The sequence below is a fragment of the Phyllobates terribilis genome, unplaced genomic scaffold (assembly GCF_046119375.1).
Source record: "Phyllobates terribilis strain yellow unplaced genomic scaffold, ASM4611937v1 Scaffold_2__4_contigs__length_985480577, whole genome shotgun sequence".
Classification (NCBI taxonomy): Eukaryota; Metazoa; Chordata; class Amphibia; order Anura; family Dendrobatidae; genus Phyllobates; species Phyllobates terribilis.
The window spans coordinates 845,351,617-845,373,085 of NW_027362762.1; the positions used below are offsets into that span (position 1 = coordinate 845,351,617).

General features: G+C 47.7%; 1 protein-coding gene across 1 annotated transcript in view; it reads right to left on the minus strand.

Moving 5' to 3' along the window:
* Positions 1–21,469, minus strand: part of LOC141232795 (Na(+)/citrate cotransporter-like) — a 211,408-nt gene that overhangs the window by 13,580 nt on the left and 176,359 nt on the right. Inside the window, exons 10-11 of the mRNA XM_073667833.1 lie at positions 6,335–6,450; positions 6,094–6,255 (exon numbers count right to left, since the gene is read on the minus strand). Coding sequence (XP_073523934.1) covers positions 6,094–6,255; positions 6,335–6,450 — 278 coding nt within the window. The remainder of the gene's footprint in view (positions 1–6,093; positions 6,256–6,334; positions 6,451–21,469) is intronic.

Consider the following 21,469-nt stretch of genomic DNA (forward strand, 5'->3'; position numbering starts at 1 on the left):
ATTTGAGATCTTTGGTTCCAACCACCGTGTCTTTGTGCGACGCAGAAAAGGTGAACGGATGGACTCTACATGCTTGGTTCCCACCGTGAAGCATGGAGGAGGAGGTGTGATGGTGTGGGGGTGCTTTGCTGGTGACACTGTTGGGGATTTATTCAAAATTGAAGGCATACAGAACCAGCATGGCTACCACAGCATCTTGCAGCGGCATGCTATTCCATCTGGTTTGCGTTTAGTTGGACCATCATTTATTTTCCAACAGGACAATGACCCCAAACACACCTCCAAGCTGTGTAAGGGCTATTTGACCAAGAAGGAGAGTGATGGGGTGCTACGCCAGATGACCTGGCTTCCACAGTCACCAGACCTGAACCCAATCGAGATGGTTTGGGGTGAGCTGGACTGCAGAATGAAGGCAAAAGGGCCAATAAGTGCTAAGCATCTCTGGGAACTCCTTCAAGATTGTTGGAAGACCATTTCCGGTGACTACCTCTTGAAGCTCATCAAGAGAATGCCAAGAGTGTGCAAAGCAGTCATCAAAGCAAAAGGTGGCTACTTTGAAGAACTTAGACTATAAGACATATTTTCAGTTGTTTCACACTTTTTTGTTAAGTATATAATTCCACATGCGTTAATTCATAGTTTTGATGCCTTCAGTGTGAATGTACAATTTTCATAGTCATGAAAATACAGAAAAATCTTTAAATGAGAAGGTGTGTCCAAACTTTTGGTCTGTACTGTATATATTTGCGGCTGAACAGTGAGCGACACACTCAAACTGTTTTTTTTAGATACAAATGGCCCAAAAGTGGATAATACAGAGGTTTGTACCGTGGAACTGTAAAACCACACTTGTATTTCTTGGGCCTACACCAGACTATTTTCAACAGATATATTTGTGTCTGAAAAATCAGGGAGACACAATTTTTTTTTTTTACAGCAAAAAATGCAAAAAGCAGGATAATAGAGATTTTTTACCGTGGAACAGCAAAAGCACACTTCTGTCTCTCTGGCCTACACCAGACTATTTTCAACAGATATATTTGTGTCTGAAAAATCAGGGAGACACTATTATTATTTTTATACAGCAAAAAATGCCAAAAACAGGATAATAGAGATGTTTTACCGTGGAACATCAAAACCACAGTAATAATTTACTGGTGTATACCAGGCTTTTTAAAATATATATATATTTGCGGCTGAACAGTGAGCGACACACTCAAACTGTTTTTTTTAGATACAAATGGCCCAAAAGTGGATAATACAGAGGTTTGTACCGTGGAACTGCAAAACCACACTTGTATTTCTCGGGCCTACACCAGACTATTTTCAACAGATATATTTGTGTCTGAAAAATCAGGGAGACACTATTTTTTTTTTTACAGCAAAAAATGCAAAAAGCAGGATAATAGAGATTTTTTACCATGGAACAGCAAAAGCACACTTCTGTCTCTCTGGCCTACACCAGACGATTTTCAACAGATATATTTGTGTCTGAAAAATCAGGGAGACACTATTATTATTTTTATACAGCAAAAAATGCCAAAAACAGGATAATAGAGATGTTTTACCGTGGAACATCAAAACCACAGTAATAATTTACTGGTGTATACTAGGCTTTTTAAAATATATATATTTGCGGCTGAACAGTGAGTGACACACTCAAACTGTTTTTTTAGATACAAATGGCCCAAAAGTGGATAATACAGAAGTTTGTACCGTGGAACTGCAAAACCACACTTGTATTTCTCGGGCCTACACCAGACTATTTTCAACAGATATATTTGTGTCTGAAAAATCAGGGAGACACTATTTTTTTTTTTTTTACAGCAAAAAATGCAAAAAGCAGGATAATAGAGATTTTTTACCGTGGAACAGCAAAAGCACACTTCTGTCTCTCTGGCCTACACCAGACTATTTTCAACAGATATATTTGTGTCTGAAAAATCAGGGAGACACTATTATTATTTTTATACAGCAAAAAATGCCAAAAACAGGATAATAGAGATGTTTTACCGTGGAACATCAAAACCACAGTAATAATTTACTGGTGTATACCAGGCTTTTTAAAATATATATATATTTGCGGCTGAACAGTGAGCGACACACTCAAACTGGTTTTTTTAGATACAAATGGCCCAAAAGTGGATAATACAGAGGTTTGTACCGTGGAACTGCAAAACCACACTTGTATTTCTCGGGCCTACACCAGACTTTTTTCAACAGATATATTTGTGTCTGAAAAATCAGGGAGACACTATTTTTTTTTTTTTTTACAGCAAAAAATGCAAAAAGCAGGATAATAGAGATTTTTTACCGTGGAACAGCAAAAGCACACTTCTGTCTCTCTGGCCTACACCAGACTATTTTCAACAGATATATTTGTGTCTGAAAAATCAGGGAGACACTATTATTATTTTTATACAGCAAAAAATGCCAAAAACAGGATAATAGAGATGTTTTACCATGGAACATCAAAACCACAGTAATAATTTACTGGTGTATACCAGGCTTTTTAAAATATATATATATTTGCAGCTGAACAGTGAGCGACACACTCAAACTGTTTTTTTTAGATACAAATGGCCCAAAAGTGGATAATACAGAGGTTTGTACCGTGGAACTGCAAAACCACACTTGTATTTCTCGGGCCTACACCAGACTATTTTCAACAGATATATTTGTGTCTGAAAAATCAGGGAGACACTATTTTTTTTTTTTTTTACAGCAAAAAATGCAAAAAGCAGGATAATAGAGATTTTTTACCGTGGAACAGCAAAAGCACACTTCTGTCTCTCTGGCCTACACCAGACTATTTTCAACAGATATATTTGTGTCTGAAAAATCAGGGAGACACTATTATTATTTTTATACAGCAAAAAATGCCAAAAACAGGATAATAGAGATGTTTTACCGTGGAACATCAAAACCACAGTAATAATTTACTGGTGTATACCAGGCTTTTTAAAATATATATATATTTGCGGCTGAACAGTGAGCGACACACTCAAACTGTTTTTTTTAGATACAAATGGCCCAAAAGTGGATAATACAGAGGTTTGTACCGTGGAACTGCAAAACCACACTTGTATTTCTCGGGCCTACTCCAGACTTTTTTCAACAGATATATTTGTGTCTGAAAAATCAGGGAGACACTATTTTTTTTTTTTTTACAGCAAAAAATGCAAAAAGCAGGATAATAGAGATTTTTTACCGTGGAACAGCAAAAGCACACTTCTGTCTCTCTGGCCTACACCAGACTATTTTCAACAGATATATTTGTGTCTGAAAAATCAGGGAGACACTATTATTATTTTTATACAGCAAAAAATGCCAAAAACAGGATAATAGAGATGTTTTACCGTGGAACATCAAAACCACAGTAATAATTTACTGGTGTATACCAGGCTTTTTAAAATATATATATATTTGCGGCTGAACAGTGAGCGACACACTCAAACTGTTTTTTTTAGATACAAATGGCCCAAAAGTGGATAATACAGAGGTTTGTACCGTGGAACTGCAAAACCACACTTGTATTTCTCGGGCCTACACCAGACTATTTTCAACAGATATATTTGTGTCTGAAAAATCAGGGAGACACTATTTTTTTTTTTTTACAGCAAAAAATGCAAAAAGCAGGATAATAGAGATTTTTTACCGTGGAAGAGCAAAAGCACACTTCTGTCTCTCTGGCCTACACCAGACGATTTTCAGCAGATATATTTGTGTCTGAAAAATCAGGGAGACACTATTATTATTTTTATACAGCAAAAAATGCCAAAAACAGGATAATAGAGATGTTTTACCGTGGAACATCAAAACCACAGTAATAATTTACTGGTGTATACCAGGCTTTTTAAAATATATATATTTGCGGCTGAACAGTGAGCGACACACTCAAACTGTTTTTTTTAGATACAAATGGCCCAAAAGTGGATAATACAGAGGTTTGTACCGTGGAACTGCAAAACCACACTTGTATTTCTCGGGCCTACACCAGACTATTTTCAACAGATATATTTGTGTCTGAAAAATCAGGGAGACACTATTTTTTTTTTTTTACAGCAAAAAATGCAAAAAGCAGGATAATAGAGATTTTTTACCGTGGAACAGCAAAATCACACTTCTGTCTCTCTGGCCTACACCAGACTATTTTCAACAGATATATTTGTGTCTGAAAAATCAGGGAGACACTATTATTATTTTTATACAGCAAAAAATGCCAAAAACAGGATAATAGAGATGTTTTACCGTGGAACATCAAAACCACAGTAATAATTTACTGGTGTATACCAGGCTTTTTAAAATATATATATATTTGCGGCTGAACAGTGAGCGACACACTCAAACTGTTTTTTTTAGATACAAATGGCCCAAAAGTGGATAATACAGAGGTTTGTACCGTGGAACTGCAAAACCACACTTGTATTTCTCGGGCCTACACCAGACTATTTTCAACAGATATATTTGTGTCTGAAAAATCAGGGAGACACTTATTATTTTTATACAGCAAAAAATGCCAAAAACAGGATAATAGAGATGTTTTACCGTGGAACATCAAAACCACAGTAATAATTTACTGGTGTATACCAGGCTTTTTAAAATATATATTTATTTGCGGCTGAACAGAGAGCGACACACTCAAACTGTTTTTTTTAGATACAAATGGCCCCTGGAACTTTAAAACCACACTTCTATTTCTCTGGCCTACACCAGACTATTTTCAACAGATATATTTGTGTCTGAAAAATCAGAGGCACACTTTCTTTTTTTTGGGGGGGGGGGGGGGGGGCACCAAAAGGTTAATAAGATGGGTATTTGTACATTGTGAAGGAGGAAAAAAAAAGAGGATTTAGATGAAAAAAAAGGATTTTTCCTGGCCCCCGGGACCTGGAGCTAAGTCCAGCAATTTCAGCAACAGGAGCAGCACACAGGACTGTAATGCAGTGTTTGCTGGTATAACCACTGCGTCTCCTATACAGCCTGCCTGATATACCTGGGATGGATATTAGTCCTGAGAAGGACTGTTTGTTTGATCTGGCAGCCTTTACAGACCCTACACTAACCAGTTTGCAGGATATATCTCTCCCTAAATCAGCAGCGCTGTCCCTACACTGTCTGATCCGGAGCGATTGTGTCCAAGATGGCGGCGCCCGGTTTTAAATACTCGAGGTGACGCTGTGCGGCCAGCCAATCACTGTAATGCCCACAAACAACATGGCTGCGGCATTACAGTGACTGGCTGGCAATCCCTGCATGTTCATTGGCTCTGTAAAGAGCGCCAAACATGCAGGGCAGAGACCCGAGCTCCCGCCCGAGTAACCCGGAAATGCTCGGTGCTCGCCGAACATCCCGAGTAGCGTGATGCTCGGGCGAGTACCGAGCAGTGTCGAGCATGTTCGCTCAACACTAGGTGCTACGCCAGATGACCTGGCCTCCACAGTCACCAGACCTGAACCCAATCGAGATGATTTGGGGTAAGCTGGACTGCCGAGTGAAGGCAAAAGGGCCAACAAGTGCTAAGCATCTCTAGGAACTCCTTCAAGATTGTTGGAAGACCATTTCTGGTGACTACCTCTTGAAGCTCATCAAGAGAATGCCAAGAGTGTGCAAAGCAGTCATCAAAGCAAAAGGTGGCTACTTGGAAGAACCTAGAATATAAGACATATTTTCAGTTGTTTCACATTTTTTTGTTAAGTATATAATTCCACATGTGATAATTCATAGTTTTGATGCCTTCAGTGTGAATGTACAATTTTCATAGTCATGAAAATACAGAAAAATCTTTAAATGAGAAGGTGTGTCCAAACTTTTGGTCTGTACTGTATTTTCCCAAAGTTTCAATGGAAACTAATGGAGATCCAAGTAATTCATGCTTAGTGCTTACGGTACATTTATTTAGTTAAAGGGATTGTCAACTAATGGACAACTGTTTATTTATTGGCCCAGAGTGCTGAACATAATAAAAAAATCTATAGGGTTTCAATGAATAAACATTGTCCATTAGTGGGCAACTTATTTAATGTTTTATGATATATAACATTGATGACTGACTAAATATCAGATTTTATATTGAAAGGAAGGATAGCTCACCATGGAGGCAAGAATTGGAAGAAAGAGAGTGGCTGTGGCAACATTGCTGGCACATTCGGTAAAAACCGCAATCATTAAAGACAAAATCATGGCAATGGCCCAGGCGGGAATGCTATGCAAAAATGTCATCTGTTCCCCGAGCCAATATGACAGCCCAGAAGCCTATAAAGATAGTAAAATCAATAGATTAATATGTCAATATATATAAGGGGTTGCTCAATTAAAGTATATTAGTACTTACATCACTTCCTTTGGCCAAGGCAAAGCCGCCACCTAGAAGGAGTATAATGCTCCAGGGCATCTTCTTATGAACCACTTTCCATGTCAGTAATGGTACAGACATAAATGACTCATGTTCTGTAAGAAATAAGAATATTGTTTCTAACCAACACAAATATATATAATATCTTAATAATGGCTGTTCTGCATCTCTCTTGGAATACAATAGTGCGCCGTCTCTTCTGCAAATTGGGAAACAGGACTTTTTCGCATCATAACCTGCTGGCATGTTCATGGTGTATCCTATTAATCCTTCGCCAGCATTGTTCCATACAACACCTTTACTATGAGATGAGACTTAAAGGGGACCTGACAGTGGATTCATGCTGCCCAAACCATCGGCATTGTGAGTTCCATACTAGCTGTGTATGTTTTACTCTGAAATGTTTATAGTGTTTCAGAGAAAACTTAGTTTAGGGACAATCCGTCTTGGATGACTATTCCGCGGCAGGTCCCTGATGGCTTCCCTATTTGTTTGTATAAGGAGAGACTTGTCAGTTTAGGGGAGCAGGGACAGGAGAAGTCACCGGGAGCCTGACGTGGAACAATGAGACGTGTAGTCTTCAGACAGTTTTTCAAATTATGTTTTCCCTGAAACACCGCAGTATTTCATAGTAAAACATGCACAGTTGCAATCATGCAGCCAATGTCCGATTCATGATACTTGAAACACAGGCAGAATCTTCCATTTAAGGTTTTGTTTCCGTGCAACGATGGAGCAATTGGTGGTCATAGGAAGATGTGGAGGGGGACAACCCACTATAAACCATAGTTTAAGTTTGAGATATCCAATCATCTAGATGTAAACCCTTCGAGCAGACGTTCCCTCTGTCAGAAGAAAAAAGGGGTTACAATCTCCAGAGGTGATAAGACTTTTTTAAAGGGGTTGTGTGGCACCCCAGGGGTCTGGTTTTCCACAGTAATGTAATGTTATGTCTGAGAGCAGGTGGGAGGTCCTTTGGTCAGGGATCCTGTGCATGCCACACCTCCTGCCCAGTCTTGGGAGGGGAAGAACTTCCCCTGTATAAACCCGGGGCTGAGGCAGGGTGAGTCAGACAAGGAGAGTGGAGACAAGAAGCAGCATAGGAAACAGCAGAGTTACAAGGAGTCAGGGGCTGGCAGCTGCAGAGCTCGCCCTGACTAAGAAGATTCTTTACCGGACCCGGAGTCCGAGGCTGTGGGGACTAACTCCTACCCAGCAGCAGAATCCGTCAGGCAGGGGATTTCAGGTCCTCTGGCCCAGAAGCCCGAAGGCACGGTCACACGCGTGGGACCAGCACCGCCATCGTGGAGCGGAAGCCATTAGAAGGCCCCGAGTCACCGGCCATACGGGTGAGCACCACACGGTACACTCAGGGACGTGGGCTACTTACATCAGCTTCTAGCAAGGTAGCCAGAAGAGTACAGTCAGTTTGGGAGGCCTACAACTACGCCTGGCCAGGGGAGATCCCATCTGCTCAAAGACTGACCAGGCCCCATTTGCTAGCAAGTACTCCGGGAGGGTCTGTCGTTGTTACCAGTAAAGACCCTGAACTACACCGTACCGTCTCTGAGTGGTTCCTGCTACCCCCATCATCCACGTCGGCTGCCCTGAGGCCATACCCCTCCCGTTGGGGGTTATACTATCACGCTGCACAATCCTACCACCGGCCTCAGCGGTCTGCTCTGCAGCAGCAGCTTCCTGGCTGCACTCAACGGGTAGCGTAGTCATCAACTATTTACTACTAATAGACTGCCGTCTAGTTTGACTCCCTGGGCACGGACCGGGTCACCGCCACGAGACTACAACCCTCCACTGATCCGGCTCCGGGTAGGCTCCCGCGTGCGCAACGCAGCGCGACACAGGCCCAGGGGCGCGTCAACTTTGGCGTAGTCGGCAGGATCTCGTGCCCGCAACCACCGGGTACTGCGTGCCTGAAAAGCAAAGACTGTTCAAACTTACCAGTGGTGAAGGTTTCCCGCCATCCGGCGCCATCTTCTACCTTCTTCCCGCCATCCGCGAAGTTTTCCCGCCATCCGGCGCCATTTTCGACCTTTTTCCCGCCATCCGTGGAGTTTTCCCGCCATTGGACGCCATCTTGAGGACGCCGCGCGGGAAGAAGAGGGGCGTGGACTCCGAAAGCGCGCGAGAACTGAAGCCCCGCCTCACGTCCGGACGTTGCGTAAGGTCCTGGAAGGAGCCCAGCAGACGCCGACGTCACAGGAGCGCGACGGAAGGTCCTCAACCCTGACGATCCACTGCGGAGCCGCGGCCTACGGAAGAGGATCATCGCAAGGTAGGCCACGGTCCACTAGGGGGGAGGAAGATGTCGGATACGGAGGAGAGCTTCACTGCCTCAACCCCCGCCAGCGCTACCGCTGCTGCAGTTATGCCCTTCACCATGCCCTATATCCCGGGAGCAGCTTGGCTACCCCAGTACTCAGGGGAGTCACATACCCTGCATGACTTTAGAGAAAAGCTGGATAGCCTCTTCCAGGTGTACCCCCTCACAGAAGAGCAAAAAGTGAGCATCCTGGTGGCCCAACTAACCGGGGCAGCCAAAAGGGAAGTAAAATCCTGGCCACCTGGGAGGAAGACTGTCGCAGGGATACTAACCCGGCTGAAGGACACCCTTGATACCCGCACCTCAGCCGAGATTAAGCTTAGATTCTACGGGTGCAAGCAGCGAGCGCATGAGAGTATAAGGGACTATGCACTAAACCTACAAGAGGCCCTGAGGGCCATAAAGCAGACCGACCCTGATGGGGTGGGAAACGAGGACAGGCTATTGACTGAACAATTTATAGAGGGTTTATATTGCAATGCCCACCGAACCCAGTTGCGGGCAATGGCCTTACAGGATCCCCATCTGGACTTTGCACAGTTCAAGGATAGAGCTATCCGGGTGCTCCGAGAACCAGCACCGGGTGGCGTTGTTACCCACAGGCGCCCACCTATCACTTACCACCAGGAGGCGGCGCCCTTGTCGGCAGGGCCTGTGGGAGCTGATGCGCAGGCTTTGGACAATGACCCGGCTCCAGACCTACACCATCAGGTCCAAGAGCTAGCTAAGAGCGTTGCTGCGCTAACCCGAACTGTGCAGTCTTTACAGGTTTCCACCCCAGGGAAGATCCAGCTGGCATCCGGACCGGAGGACATCCCGTGGCGTCGACCAAGGAGGACCCCACCGGCCAGAGGAAGACCCAGTGACCGATACAGCGAGGACGGACGACCCATCTGCCGCCGCTGCAGTCAACCCGGACATATGGAAAGGTACTGTTCTTTAAACGGGCACAACCTGGGGTAGAGGGCCAACCCCCAGGAAAAAGATCACCAGGCCCATCGAACTGGCGCGACAGATATGTGGGAGGACGTCCAGTCTTGCCTGTGGTACTGGATGGCATTCCCATGAGTGCCCTACTGGATACCGGGTCACAGGTCACCACCATCCCGTACGTGCTCTTCAAGCAGTACTGGAATGACTCGGATATTACCCGCTACCCTGACGACGACTTGAGTATCATCGCCAGCAATGGCCAGCCCGTGCCACAGATCGGATTTAAAGAGGTGACCCTCAAAATCGGTAGAGTCGAACTGGCCGCACAGGGACTGATCATTGTAGATATTGATAAACATGAGAGTCACCCAAAAATAACTCTAGGAACTAACGTAATTGAAAATTGTCTTGCAGAGGTGATTTTCCTTTTACAGCAGGTTGCCAAGAACGCCAGCTCCGGCGAGCAGCGGGTGCTCCAGAAAGAGATCCGGGCACTGATGCAACGGCAACAAGTGGAACTCTCCGGCGGTGAGATTGGTAGCGTAAGAATGTGTGACCCTTTTCCTATTGCCATGCCCCCAAAAAGTGAAATGATGATTTGGTGCCGGGCAGCTATTGGTCTGAGAGGTAGAGATTACCAGGCAATGGTAGAACCAGTTTACTCAGACAGTAGGCCCACCATTTTGACAGCACGGGGGGTGGTCAATGTACGCCATGGGAGGGTGCCCATTCGCATAATAAATATCGGGGAGAGGGAAGTGTACCTGCCCCGGTATGCCACGCTAGCCAAATTATATACCACTAATCAAAATTCTATACAACCTGTGGAACCCTTGCCTCCATCTCACCCGGAGGAAGGTAACGGCTCTAAGAAAGACATGGAGGACTGGTGTCAGCAACTACATTTGGGTACTGATTCCACTCCCTCACATCAGAAACAAGGAGTCTATCGGGTGGTTCAAGAGTATGAGAGAGTGTTTAGTAAACACCCGTTAGACTTCGGGCGAGTCAAGGGGGTAGAACACCGCATCCCCACGGGAGATCATCCTCCCATAAAAGAGAGGTATCGACCCGTACCCCCTGCACATTACCAACACGCCAAGGGGATGCTTAGAGACATGAAGGAGGCTGGGGTAATCCGGGATAGCTGTAGCCCCTGGGCAGCCCCACTAGTTTTAGTCAAAAAGAAAGACAACACCATGAGGATGTGTGTAGATTACCGGAAAATCAACCGTATCACACACAAGGATGCGTACCCCTTACCAAGGATAGAGGAGTCATTGGCTGCTTTAAGATCTGCTAACTTCTTCTCTACCTTGGATCTCACTAGCGGGTACTGGCAGGTTCCTGTAGCAGAGGCGGACCGGGAGAAGACCGCATTCACCACCCCGATGGGACTTAGCGAGTTCACCTGCATGCCGTTCGGACTCTGCAACGCCCCAGGAACCTTCCAACGATTAATGGAGTGCTGTCTGGGCCACAGAAACTTCGAGACGGTCCTGTTGTACCTGGACGATGTCATCGTATACTCCAAAACTTATGAGGACCACCTGAAACACCTGGCGGAGGTGTTCGAAGCTCTGGCGAGTTACGGCCTAAAGGTGAAACCCTCCAAGTGTCACCTCCTGAAACCAAAGGTGCAATACCTGGGACACGTGGTGAGCGCTGACGGAGTGGCTCCCGACCCCGATAAGATCACCGCAATTAAGGGATGGCCAAGCCCCTCCAGCGTAAAAGAAGTGCGGCAGTTCCTAGGGTTGGTAGGCTACTACCGAAGGTTTATTCCCGGTTTCACCAAAAAGGCAGCGCCTATGCAGGACCTCCTGATAGGCCAGTCCCGAAAGGCCAAGAACCAGAAGCCGCCCTTCAAATGGGAAGAGCTAGAAGAAGAGTCCTTCCGCCAGCTGAAGATGGCCCTCACGGGGGATGAAATCTTGGCGTACCCGGACTATAGCCAGCCCTTCATCCTCTACACCGACGCCAGTAACATCGGGCTAGGAGCCGTACTGTCCCAGATTCAGCAGGGGAGAGAACGAGTAATCTCCTATGCCAGCCGAAAACTGCGACCCACCGAAAGGAACCCCGAGAATTACAGCTCATTTAAGCTAGAGTTCCTGGCCGTGGTATGGGCAGTCACCGAGCGCTTTAGGCATTACCTCGCTTCTTCCCGGTTCACCGTATACACGGATAACAACCCGTTGACACACCTGGACACGGCAAGACTCGGTGCCCTGGAGCAGAGGTGGATGGCCCGTCTGTCCAACTACGAGTTCACAATCAAATACCGGGCAGGACGCTCCAATACTAACGCGGATGCCCTGTCCAGGATGCCCAACCTGCCGGACGAAGGAGAAGATCCGGAGGGACTGGAAGAAGTTGAACTCCCTGCGTTCCACCGTCATGGGACTATCCAGTATTCCCACCGGGTAAGGGGTAAGCAGGCTGCTACGTTGAACCCCTTACCCCACTACAACTGGGCGGAAACGCAAGACAGCGACCCTGCCGTCCGACTGGTGAAGGAGATGCTGACTCTGCCGGAGGCTCGCCTTGAACCAGACGCTCCGGAGGAAGCCAAACAACTATGGGCGGAGAAGAGTCGACTATTCCTTTACAAGGGGAAGTTGTGCCGCAGAATGGTCAACTCCCGGACGCATGAACTACTCTGGCAAGTAGTGGTGCCACGAAGAGACGCAGCCATGGTGATGGAGGCATACCACGACGGAGCTGGACACTTCGGGTGGAAAAAGCTGGAGTTCCTGCTGCGCGAGCGGTTCCACTGGGTAGGCATGAGGGGAACCATCGAGAAGTGGTGCAGAGACTGTGGCCCGTGCAATCTGAGAAGGAAGGACCGGGCCAGCCAGAAGACTCCCCTGCAGTCCATCGTCACCCGGCAACCGTTGGAACTGGTAGCCTTGGATCATGTAAAACTGACCCCAAGCAGAAGTGGCTACGTCTACGCGTTAACCATCGTGGATCATTACTCCCGGTTCTTGGTTGTCGTCCCCGTCAAGGACTTAACGGCTCAAACAGCAGCTAGAGCCTTCCAGCAGCACTTCTGCCGTCCACACGGGTACCCGGACCAAGTGCTGACGGACCAGGGACCTGCCTTTGAAGCGGAGGTCTTCCAGGAATTCTGCAATCTGTATGGCTGCCGGAAGATAAGGACGACACCCTACCATCCGCAAACTAATGGACTTTGTGAAAAAATGAACCAGGTGGTAATGGATCTTCTAAAAACATTGCCCCTGGAAGAACGCAGTCTGTGGCCTGAGAAGTTGCCCGATCTGGTGGACCTATACAACCACATCCCGGTAGGTTCCACCAACTGTACCCCGGCTTACCTAATGAGGGCGAGACCTGGTAAGTTACCTGTTGACCTGGAAATGGGAGTCCTGACACCTGAGGACACTTCACCAGAAACAGACTGGGACACAGAGAGGCAGCAGCAGTACCGGAGAGTACAAGAGAGCGTGGAGCGAAGTCTCTGTCAGGCTAGGGAAAGACAAGAGAAGACTTACAACCAGTATGCTCCCGCTGTTCCCCTGGTACCCGGAGAGCAGGTCTTGAAGAGGAAAAGACGGCTCCACAAGTTGGATGACCAGTGGGAGAAGGACCCGTACACCGTACTGCCCTCAAGCCACGAGAACCCGAAGGTCTGTACCATCAGTAAAGACGGAGGGGAAACCACAGCCATTGTATCCCGGGACCACCTGAAGAAGTGTCCCGAACAACTGAGGAACCCTGAAGAGGAACAAGAAGACCATCGACCCGTGGGAGAAAGGGAAGATATGGTTAGTACTGTGCTCGGGGACTTCCCTGGGTCTTGGACTCAAGTTAATGGTGCAGTTGTGGTACCCGTACTCACCTTCCTCCAACCATCATCCCAAGAACCTACGGAGCAACGGGTAGAGCTGGAAGAACAGCCGGTCCAGGAGGCAGAAGACTCCACACGAGTAGAACAGGAGAATCAACCCTCTGCTTATAGTGAGCCTGCCGTACCCCTAGTGAGACAAAGAGCCGGTAGACAGCTGCCCAGTTTACCCTTGACAGCTCCTACACCCTGTAGTTCAGGGCCAGACAGTCAGCTCCGTAGGTCCACTAGGGCCACTAGAGGCCAGTTACCCGCACGCTGGAGAATTTGAAGTGTAAAAATAGTTTTATTTATGTTTATCTGTGTATTGTTGCTTGTGTATAATTTTGTGTTTCCAGTTGTTTTTAGGAAACCTTGGTGGATTTACCGGGAATCCTTGTATATAGTTGGAGCGTAACCCAGGATGGACTAGAGACTGTTAAGGACTCGGGGTAGGACAGACCCCTACCTGGTTACGTCTCCCTGTGTTGGTGAAATGGACACCTTTGCTTTTCTTCAAAGACTGCATCCGGTTGCGGACACGCCGTAACCATCTTATGTGTTTTCCTTATAGTATTGTTATTGTTATACTTTGTTATGTTTTTCTAAATGTGTTTAGTCCCGGAGTACTAAATTTCACTAGGGGGGAATGTGGCACCCCAGGGGTCTGGTTTTCCACAGTAATGTAATGTTATGTCTGAGAGCAGGTGGGAGGTCCTTTGGTCAGGGATCCTGTGCATGCCACACCTCCTGCCCAGTCTTGGGAGGGGAAGAACTTCCCCTGTATAAACCCGGGGCTGAGGCAGGGTGAGTCAGACAAGGAGAGTGGAGACAAGAAGCAGCATAGGAAACAGCAGAGTTACAAGGAGTCAGGGGCTGGCAGCTGCAGAGCTCGCCCTGACTAAGAAGATTCTTTACCGGACCCGGAGTCCGAGGCTGTGGGGACTAACTCCTACCCAGCAGCAGAATCCGTCAGGCAGGGGATTTCAGGTCCTCTGGCCCAGAAGCCCGAAGGCACGGTCACACGCGTGGGACCAGCACCGCCATCGTGGAGCGGAAGCCATTAGAAGGCCCCGAGTCACCGGCCATACGGGTGAGCACCACACGGTACACTCAGGGACGTGGGCTACTTACATCAGCTTCTAGCAAGGTAGCCAGAAGAGTACAGTCAGTTTGGGAGGCCTACAACTACGCCTGGCCAGGGGAGATCCCATCTGCTCAAAGACTGACCAGGCCCCGTTTGCTAGCAAGTACTCCGGGAGGGTCTGTCGTTGTTACCAGTAAAGACCCTGAACTACACCGTACCGTCTCTGAGTGGTTCCTGCTACCCCCATCATCCACGTCGGCTGCCCTGAGGCCATACCCCTCCCGTTGGGGGTTATACTATCACGCTGCACAATCCTACCACCGGCCTCAGCGGTCTGCTCTGCAGCAGCAGCTTCCTGGCTGCACTCAACGGGTAGCGTAGTCATCAACTATTTACTACTAATAGACTGCCGTCTAGTTTGACTCCCTGGGCACGGACCGGGTCACCGCCACGAGACTACAACCCTCCACTGATCCGGCTCCGGGTAGGCTCCCGCGTGCGCAACGCAGCGCGACACAGGCCCAGGGGCGCGTCAGTTGCCCATTCTTTTGCTAAAAGACTAGTCACTGCATGTTACTGCAGACATCTGAATCTTCAGAGCGTGCGCACCGCATGCTGTCAGGATTCTCCAGTGTCGAAAGTGACAGCGAGCAGTCACGTGACTTCAAGTATGTGATTTTTATACTTCTTGCCACATTCTAACTATATGTGTGTGACATTGCTCAATATAAGTAAATTAAGCTAGGCCTCACACATCTAGTTGGAATGTGGCTGTAAGTATACAAATTACATATTTGTGGTCATGTGACTGCCCGCTCTTGCCGAAGACTCCTGACAGCGTGCAATGGACACGCTGTGATGATTTACAAGTCTGCAGTCATGTAAAGGGATTTTTGGGCTTTTGCTAAAAGTCTGCAATCGCTCAAACATCAGAAATGTGAATGTGTGAAATAGTCCGTCTCAAGAATTGGTCACTGTAGTAATAGGTGATAGCTTCAAAAAAAAGGCTTAGGTGATTTGTTAGAACAAAATGGAAATAGAAAAACATCAGCTCACCCATCAGAAGAGCCGAGGCGTGGAAGTTTATAGTGCCCCAAGGAAAATAATGGAAAAGGAAGGAATTCAAGCATACTCAATGACTAAACACGGGTGTCTGAAACGCGTTTGCTAGAATATCTCGGTATTGGTATTGCAACTTTTTGATATTTATTGAATAAATTTATGTTTTTTAACTGAAGCTTCTTACTCTGGAATTTCTTCATTTTGAAAAATTACTTCAATAGTTACTGTATATAAATCTTTAATATTGATCCAGTTGGATCACTTCAGAAGATCAGTAAATTGAATTACTTTTTAGGGCAGATTGGCTTGTGCCTTGGTTTTTTTACTTCTTCCTCATTTACCCATTACCTCTTCCCTTCATCCATGTCTTCTCCCATTCCTTAGTTGAACTTGATAACCATATACCTTTTTCAGTCATACTATGAAAGTATAAGTGGGCACATATCATGCCACATTTCATAGAGGAAACTTCCCATAGCACAGAGGTTAACAGCCGACTAAATCGCAAATTAAAGAGGATTATATGCATGGAGACAACTCCTTTTATATTACGTTTTGGGTATTCTCCTGGACCAGGTTTGAACCAGGTTCTCACATTGAGAACTAACTGTCCACTAAATGAGTAAATAAATCAATATATACAAACATTATAGATGTGCATCAAACTTTCCTACATCTATGATCTTTTCATTACTAACAAACTCTCCTTCCTCGGCATCACTGAAACCTGGCTCACCCCCTCTGACACAGCCTCCACAGCTGCACTTTCGGTGGATTCCATCTTTCTCACACACCCCGCTCCAATGGCAAGCATGGTGGAGGAGTAGGTTTTCTCCTGTCAGATAACTGCTCCTTGACCCATATCCCACTGCCACCCTCCATTACTCTCCCCTCTTTTGCGGTGCACTGTGTGCGCATCTACTCCCCCTCGAACCTCCAACTGGCCATCATTTACCGCCCCCCAGGACCAGCCACCACTTTCTTCGACCACTTCACCACCTGGCTGCTTCATTTCCTTTCCACTGACATCCCCACTATCATCATGGGTGACTTCAACATCCCCATTCACACTTCTCACTCATCTGTCTCCAAGCTTCTATCCCTCACTTCCTCCTTAAGCCTTGTGCAATGGTCTTCTGCCCCCACTCACAAAGATAGCCATACACTGGACCTCATCTTCACCCGCCTCTGTTCCTTAACTAACCTTCCTAGCTCACCTCTCCCTCTTTCTGACCACAACCGACTCACATTCTCTTCCCTCTCCTCTCCAGGTGCACAATCCCCACTCCACAAACTTGCACACCCTCGCAGAAATCTCAAACACCTTGACCTACGCTCACTCTCTGAATCCCTTCTTCCTCTCACATGCATAAGTTCATTACATGATGCAGATGCTGCTGTCTCTTTATATAACACAACAGCTGCAGCTCTCAATTCGGTTGCCCCCCTCACACATAGCACAGCCCGCCTACTCATCAGGCAACCCTGGCACACCAACCTGACTAAAGAACTGTGAAGGGCCTCCAGGGTTGCCAAGCGGAAATGGAAAAGGTCCCACTCCAACGAGCATTTCATCGCATTCAAACAGTCCCTCACTGCTTTCAAGTCCACACTTACTGCAACAAAACAAACCTACTTCTCATCTCTCATATCCTCCCTGTCTCATAACCCTAAACAGCTATTCAACACTTTCAATTCACTCCTCCGTCCCCCAGCGCCTCCTCCCTCTCCTCTCATATCAGCTGAAGACTTTGCCTCATTCTTCAAACAGAAGATTGACACCATCAGACAAAGCTTTTGCCTAAAGTCCCCACAGCCCCTCCTCATATCTTCCCAACCCTCCTACTCCAAAACCAGTTTCTCCACCATTATGGAAGATCAACTTTCCACTTTACTCTCCAAATCACACCACACCACCTGCGAACTTGACCCAATGCCGTCCCACCTCATCCCTAACCTCATCACAGTCTTCATTCCAATCTTAACCCATCAACCTGTCACGAACAACTGGTGTCTTTACCTCATGCTTCAAACATGCCTCGATCACACCCATCCTCAAAAAGACATCCCTTGACCCATCCTCTCGGTCTAGCTATCGCCCCATATCACTTCTCCCTTATGCCTCAAAACTACTGGAACAACACGTCCATTCTGAACTGACCTCCCACCTCTCCTCCTGCTCCCTCTTTGACCATTTACAATCTGGCTTCCGACCGCCCCACTCTACTGAAACTGCCCTGACTAAAGTTACCAACGACCTACTAACTGCCAAATTCAAGCGACACTACTCTGTCCTCCTCCTCCTGGACCTGTCATCTGCCTTTGACACAGTGGACCATTCCCTCTTACTACAGACTCTCTCATCTCTTGGTATCACAGACTTGGCCCTATCTTGGATCTCCTCATATTTAACAGACAGGACATTCAGTGTCTCCCACTCACACACCACCTCCTCATGTCGCCCCCTATCTGTCGGTGTCCCCCAAGGTTCAGTCCTAGGTCCCCTGCTCTTTTCCATCTATACCTTCGGCCTGGGACAACTTATAGGGTCCCATGGCTTTCAGTATAAACCTCTCTATGCTGATGACACACATATCTGCCTCCCTGGACCCGATATCTCCTCCCTACTAACCAGAATCCCACAATGTCTGACTGCTATTTCATCCTTCTTCTCTGACAGATTTCTAAAACTTAACATAGATAAAACTGAATTCATCATCTTTCTCACTCAACCCCCCCCAACTGACCTATCCATCAAAGTCAATGGCTGCCCACTCTCCCCAGTCCCGCAAGCTCGCTGCCTCGGGGCAACCCTGGACTGTAATCTCTCCTTCAAACCACATATCCAAGCCCTTTCCACTTCCTGCCAACTCCAACTCAAAAATATCTTCCGGATCTGCACATTCCTCAACCACGAATATGCAAAAACACTAGTGCACGACCTCATCATCTCCCACCTCGACTACTGCAACCTCCTGCTCTGTGGCCTCCCTTCCAACACTCTTGCACCCCTGCAATCTATCCTAAACTCTGCTGCCCGACTAATTCACCTGTCCCCCTGCTATTCCCCGGCCTCTCCCCTCTGTCAATCCCTTCACTGGCTCCCCATTGCCCAGAGACTCCAGTTCAAAACTCTAACCATGGCATACAAAGCCATCCACAACCTGTCTCCTCCATATATCTGTGACCTAGTCTCCCGATACTTATCTACACGCAACCTCCTACCCTCACAAGATCTCCTCCTCTACTCCCCTCTTATCTCCTCCTCCCACAATCGTATGCAAGATTTCTCCAGTGCATCCCCCCTACTCTGGAACTCTCTACCCCAACACATCAGACTCTTGCCTACCGTGGAAACCTTCAAAAGGAACCTGAAGACTAGTGTTGAGCCACCCCCGTAGTGTTCGAGTTCGGTTCGGTTCGTCGAACACCCGTGTGTTCGCCGAACTGTTCGTCGAACTGTTCGTCGAACACCTTCGAACACCGTTAAAACCAATGGCAGGCAAACAAAAACACATAGAAACACATAGAAAACACCTTCAAAGGTGTCCAAAAGCTGACAAACTGCTCAGAAGACACAACTAACACATGGAAAAGTGACAAGTACATATAGTCATGCGAAAAGAAAAGAGGTGGAGGAGTAAAAGGAGGGGGAGACACAGATATAGGCATGTCATGCCCTTCTAAAATCCAAAAAGTGAGAAGCCGAGACGGCCAGTCCGCTCCTGCCCGTGCCACCTCCGTGTCGCCGGGTTTGTGCCAGAGCCGCGGTGAACCCTGACGGCCAGCCCCCCTCTCCCAATACTGGTGCCTGTCCGCTGGTGGGTCGAGAGAGCCCCCCTGTGGTGGAGGCAGCTCTAAGCTTTTTAATTTAAATTGTCCCTCTAATTTGAATGAATACACTTTAAATCCATTTACAAGGATCTATTGGAGGGCAAGTCTCATGCCAGCAGCCGCGTAATTCCAGCTCCAGTAGCGTCCACTAAAGCTGCTGCAGTTAAAAAGCTTTTATAAGGATCGAGCTCGGCTGTCCACCGCAAGGCATCCTAGTGCCAGTCCCAGCCCCTATGCCTTGGGGTGCCTCCTGATGCTCTTCACTAAGTATCCCGTGGTCCCGAAGCATTTCCTTTGAAAAAATTAAGTGTCCAAACTACAGGTGGTGTAGCTTGCTTAACAGCCGGGATAATCCGCTGACTAGCAGACACTGCTACTAGGCACAAAGTATTTCCTGGGCTAGATGCAGTTAAAAATTTGTAAGTAGATACTCTCGTTGGATGCTGAGAAAGCATTCCATAGAGTCTCCTGGCACGCCATATATGATTCTCTTAAAAAGCTTGGGGTAGGGGTCTAGGGGACCCTTTTATAGCCAAAATCACGGCCCTGTATCACAATACGTCACCTAGGCTGAAGATAAATGGAACTGTAGCACCGAGGGCTCGGTTGCTACAGACGTATTGCACCTCACCCAGAGGTGTGATATCTCACTCTCAGATAAGGATGGAGTGTGGATCAGGACCCGACACCTGCATGCATTACACCACATTGCCGTGGGGCAGGGCGACCAATATGCCCCTGAGATGGGCACGACAGTCCCTGTCCCTGGCTGGAGTGGGGGGAGGGAACACTGAGGAAGGGGAACCCTGCAGTGCAGGAGCAGGGAGGAAGCAGTTCCTGGGTGCATTGAGAAGGGAGTATAAAAGGTGGGCACCATCTTAGTTCAGTGCAGAGAAGTCTGAGCAGAAGTGGCAGGGAGCAGGGGCTCTGCATGAGCTCTGCTCCGGAGGCGGGCCTAGTAACAGAGGCCCAGGCCTGCAAGAGGGAGAAGGAAGGAAGAGGAGCGGAGAAGGCTCCAGGAACGAGGAATGAAGGGATCCCAGGGGTGCGGACGGGCGAGTCGCCACCGCACGCCCGAATCCACCTGCGTGGAGGGGTCAGGCCAAAGGGGGAGACCGGTCCCCGAACTAGTGGAGGCAGGAAACGACCCTCAGCTAGAAACCGGAGGCTCTGACATTTTATGTGGCGCAGCCCCTTGCTCCACCCGCTAGGAAGGCACCACATAGGGTCAGGGAAACTGGCGCCAAGTTTACCAAGAGGAGGCCCGAGGCAGCCGGACAGAAGTGTTGGTAAGAAAGGCCAGACAAAGGACACACAAAGGGGGTCCTGTGAAACGCTCCAAAGTTATCTGGGAGTTGTCTGAGCCCCTCACCTGGTGAGCACAGTACGACGTGGGCAGCCGTTACCTGCAGACGTGGTCTGGATAATAAGAACTGTGAGTAAAGGCCCTGAACTGCATCACTGACTCCGTGTCGTTACTGCTGCTGCCCTGCACCATCACCCCCATCCTCCGCATACACTGCCCTGAGGCTATACTCCTCCCGTGGGGAGTTATGCTACGCTCTGCTGCACCCACAACACCAGCCTTAGCGGTCTGCCCTGTAGCGGCGGTTCACTCTGACCGCAATCCACGGGTGGCGTAGTCGGACATTTAAACATCAAAACCACATAAATAGTTCCGCCACTGGTTTGACCGCCCTGAGCCACGGAACCGGATCGCCGCCACGAAGACTACAACAATCAGCATCCACCAAAAAGGGTCCGGCTCCGGGTGTCCCAAGGCCCAGGGGGTGCGTCAGAACATTTTCATCACCTTTCACAATCACCAATGGGACAAGGCAGGGATGTCCTCTGTCCCCTCTCTTATACATCCTAGTGACGGAGCACCTGCTCTCATCAATTCGCCATAACCCCAATATTAGGTGGATTGAGGTGGGAGGCACCGAGTACAAGTGCTCTCTATTTGCTGATGATGTCCTAGTATATATCACTCAATCACATATATCC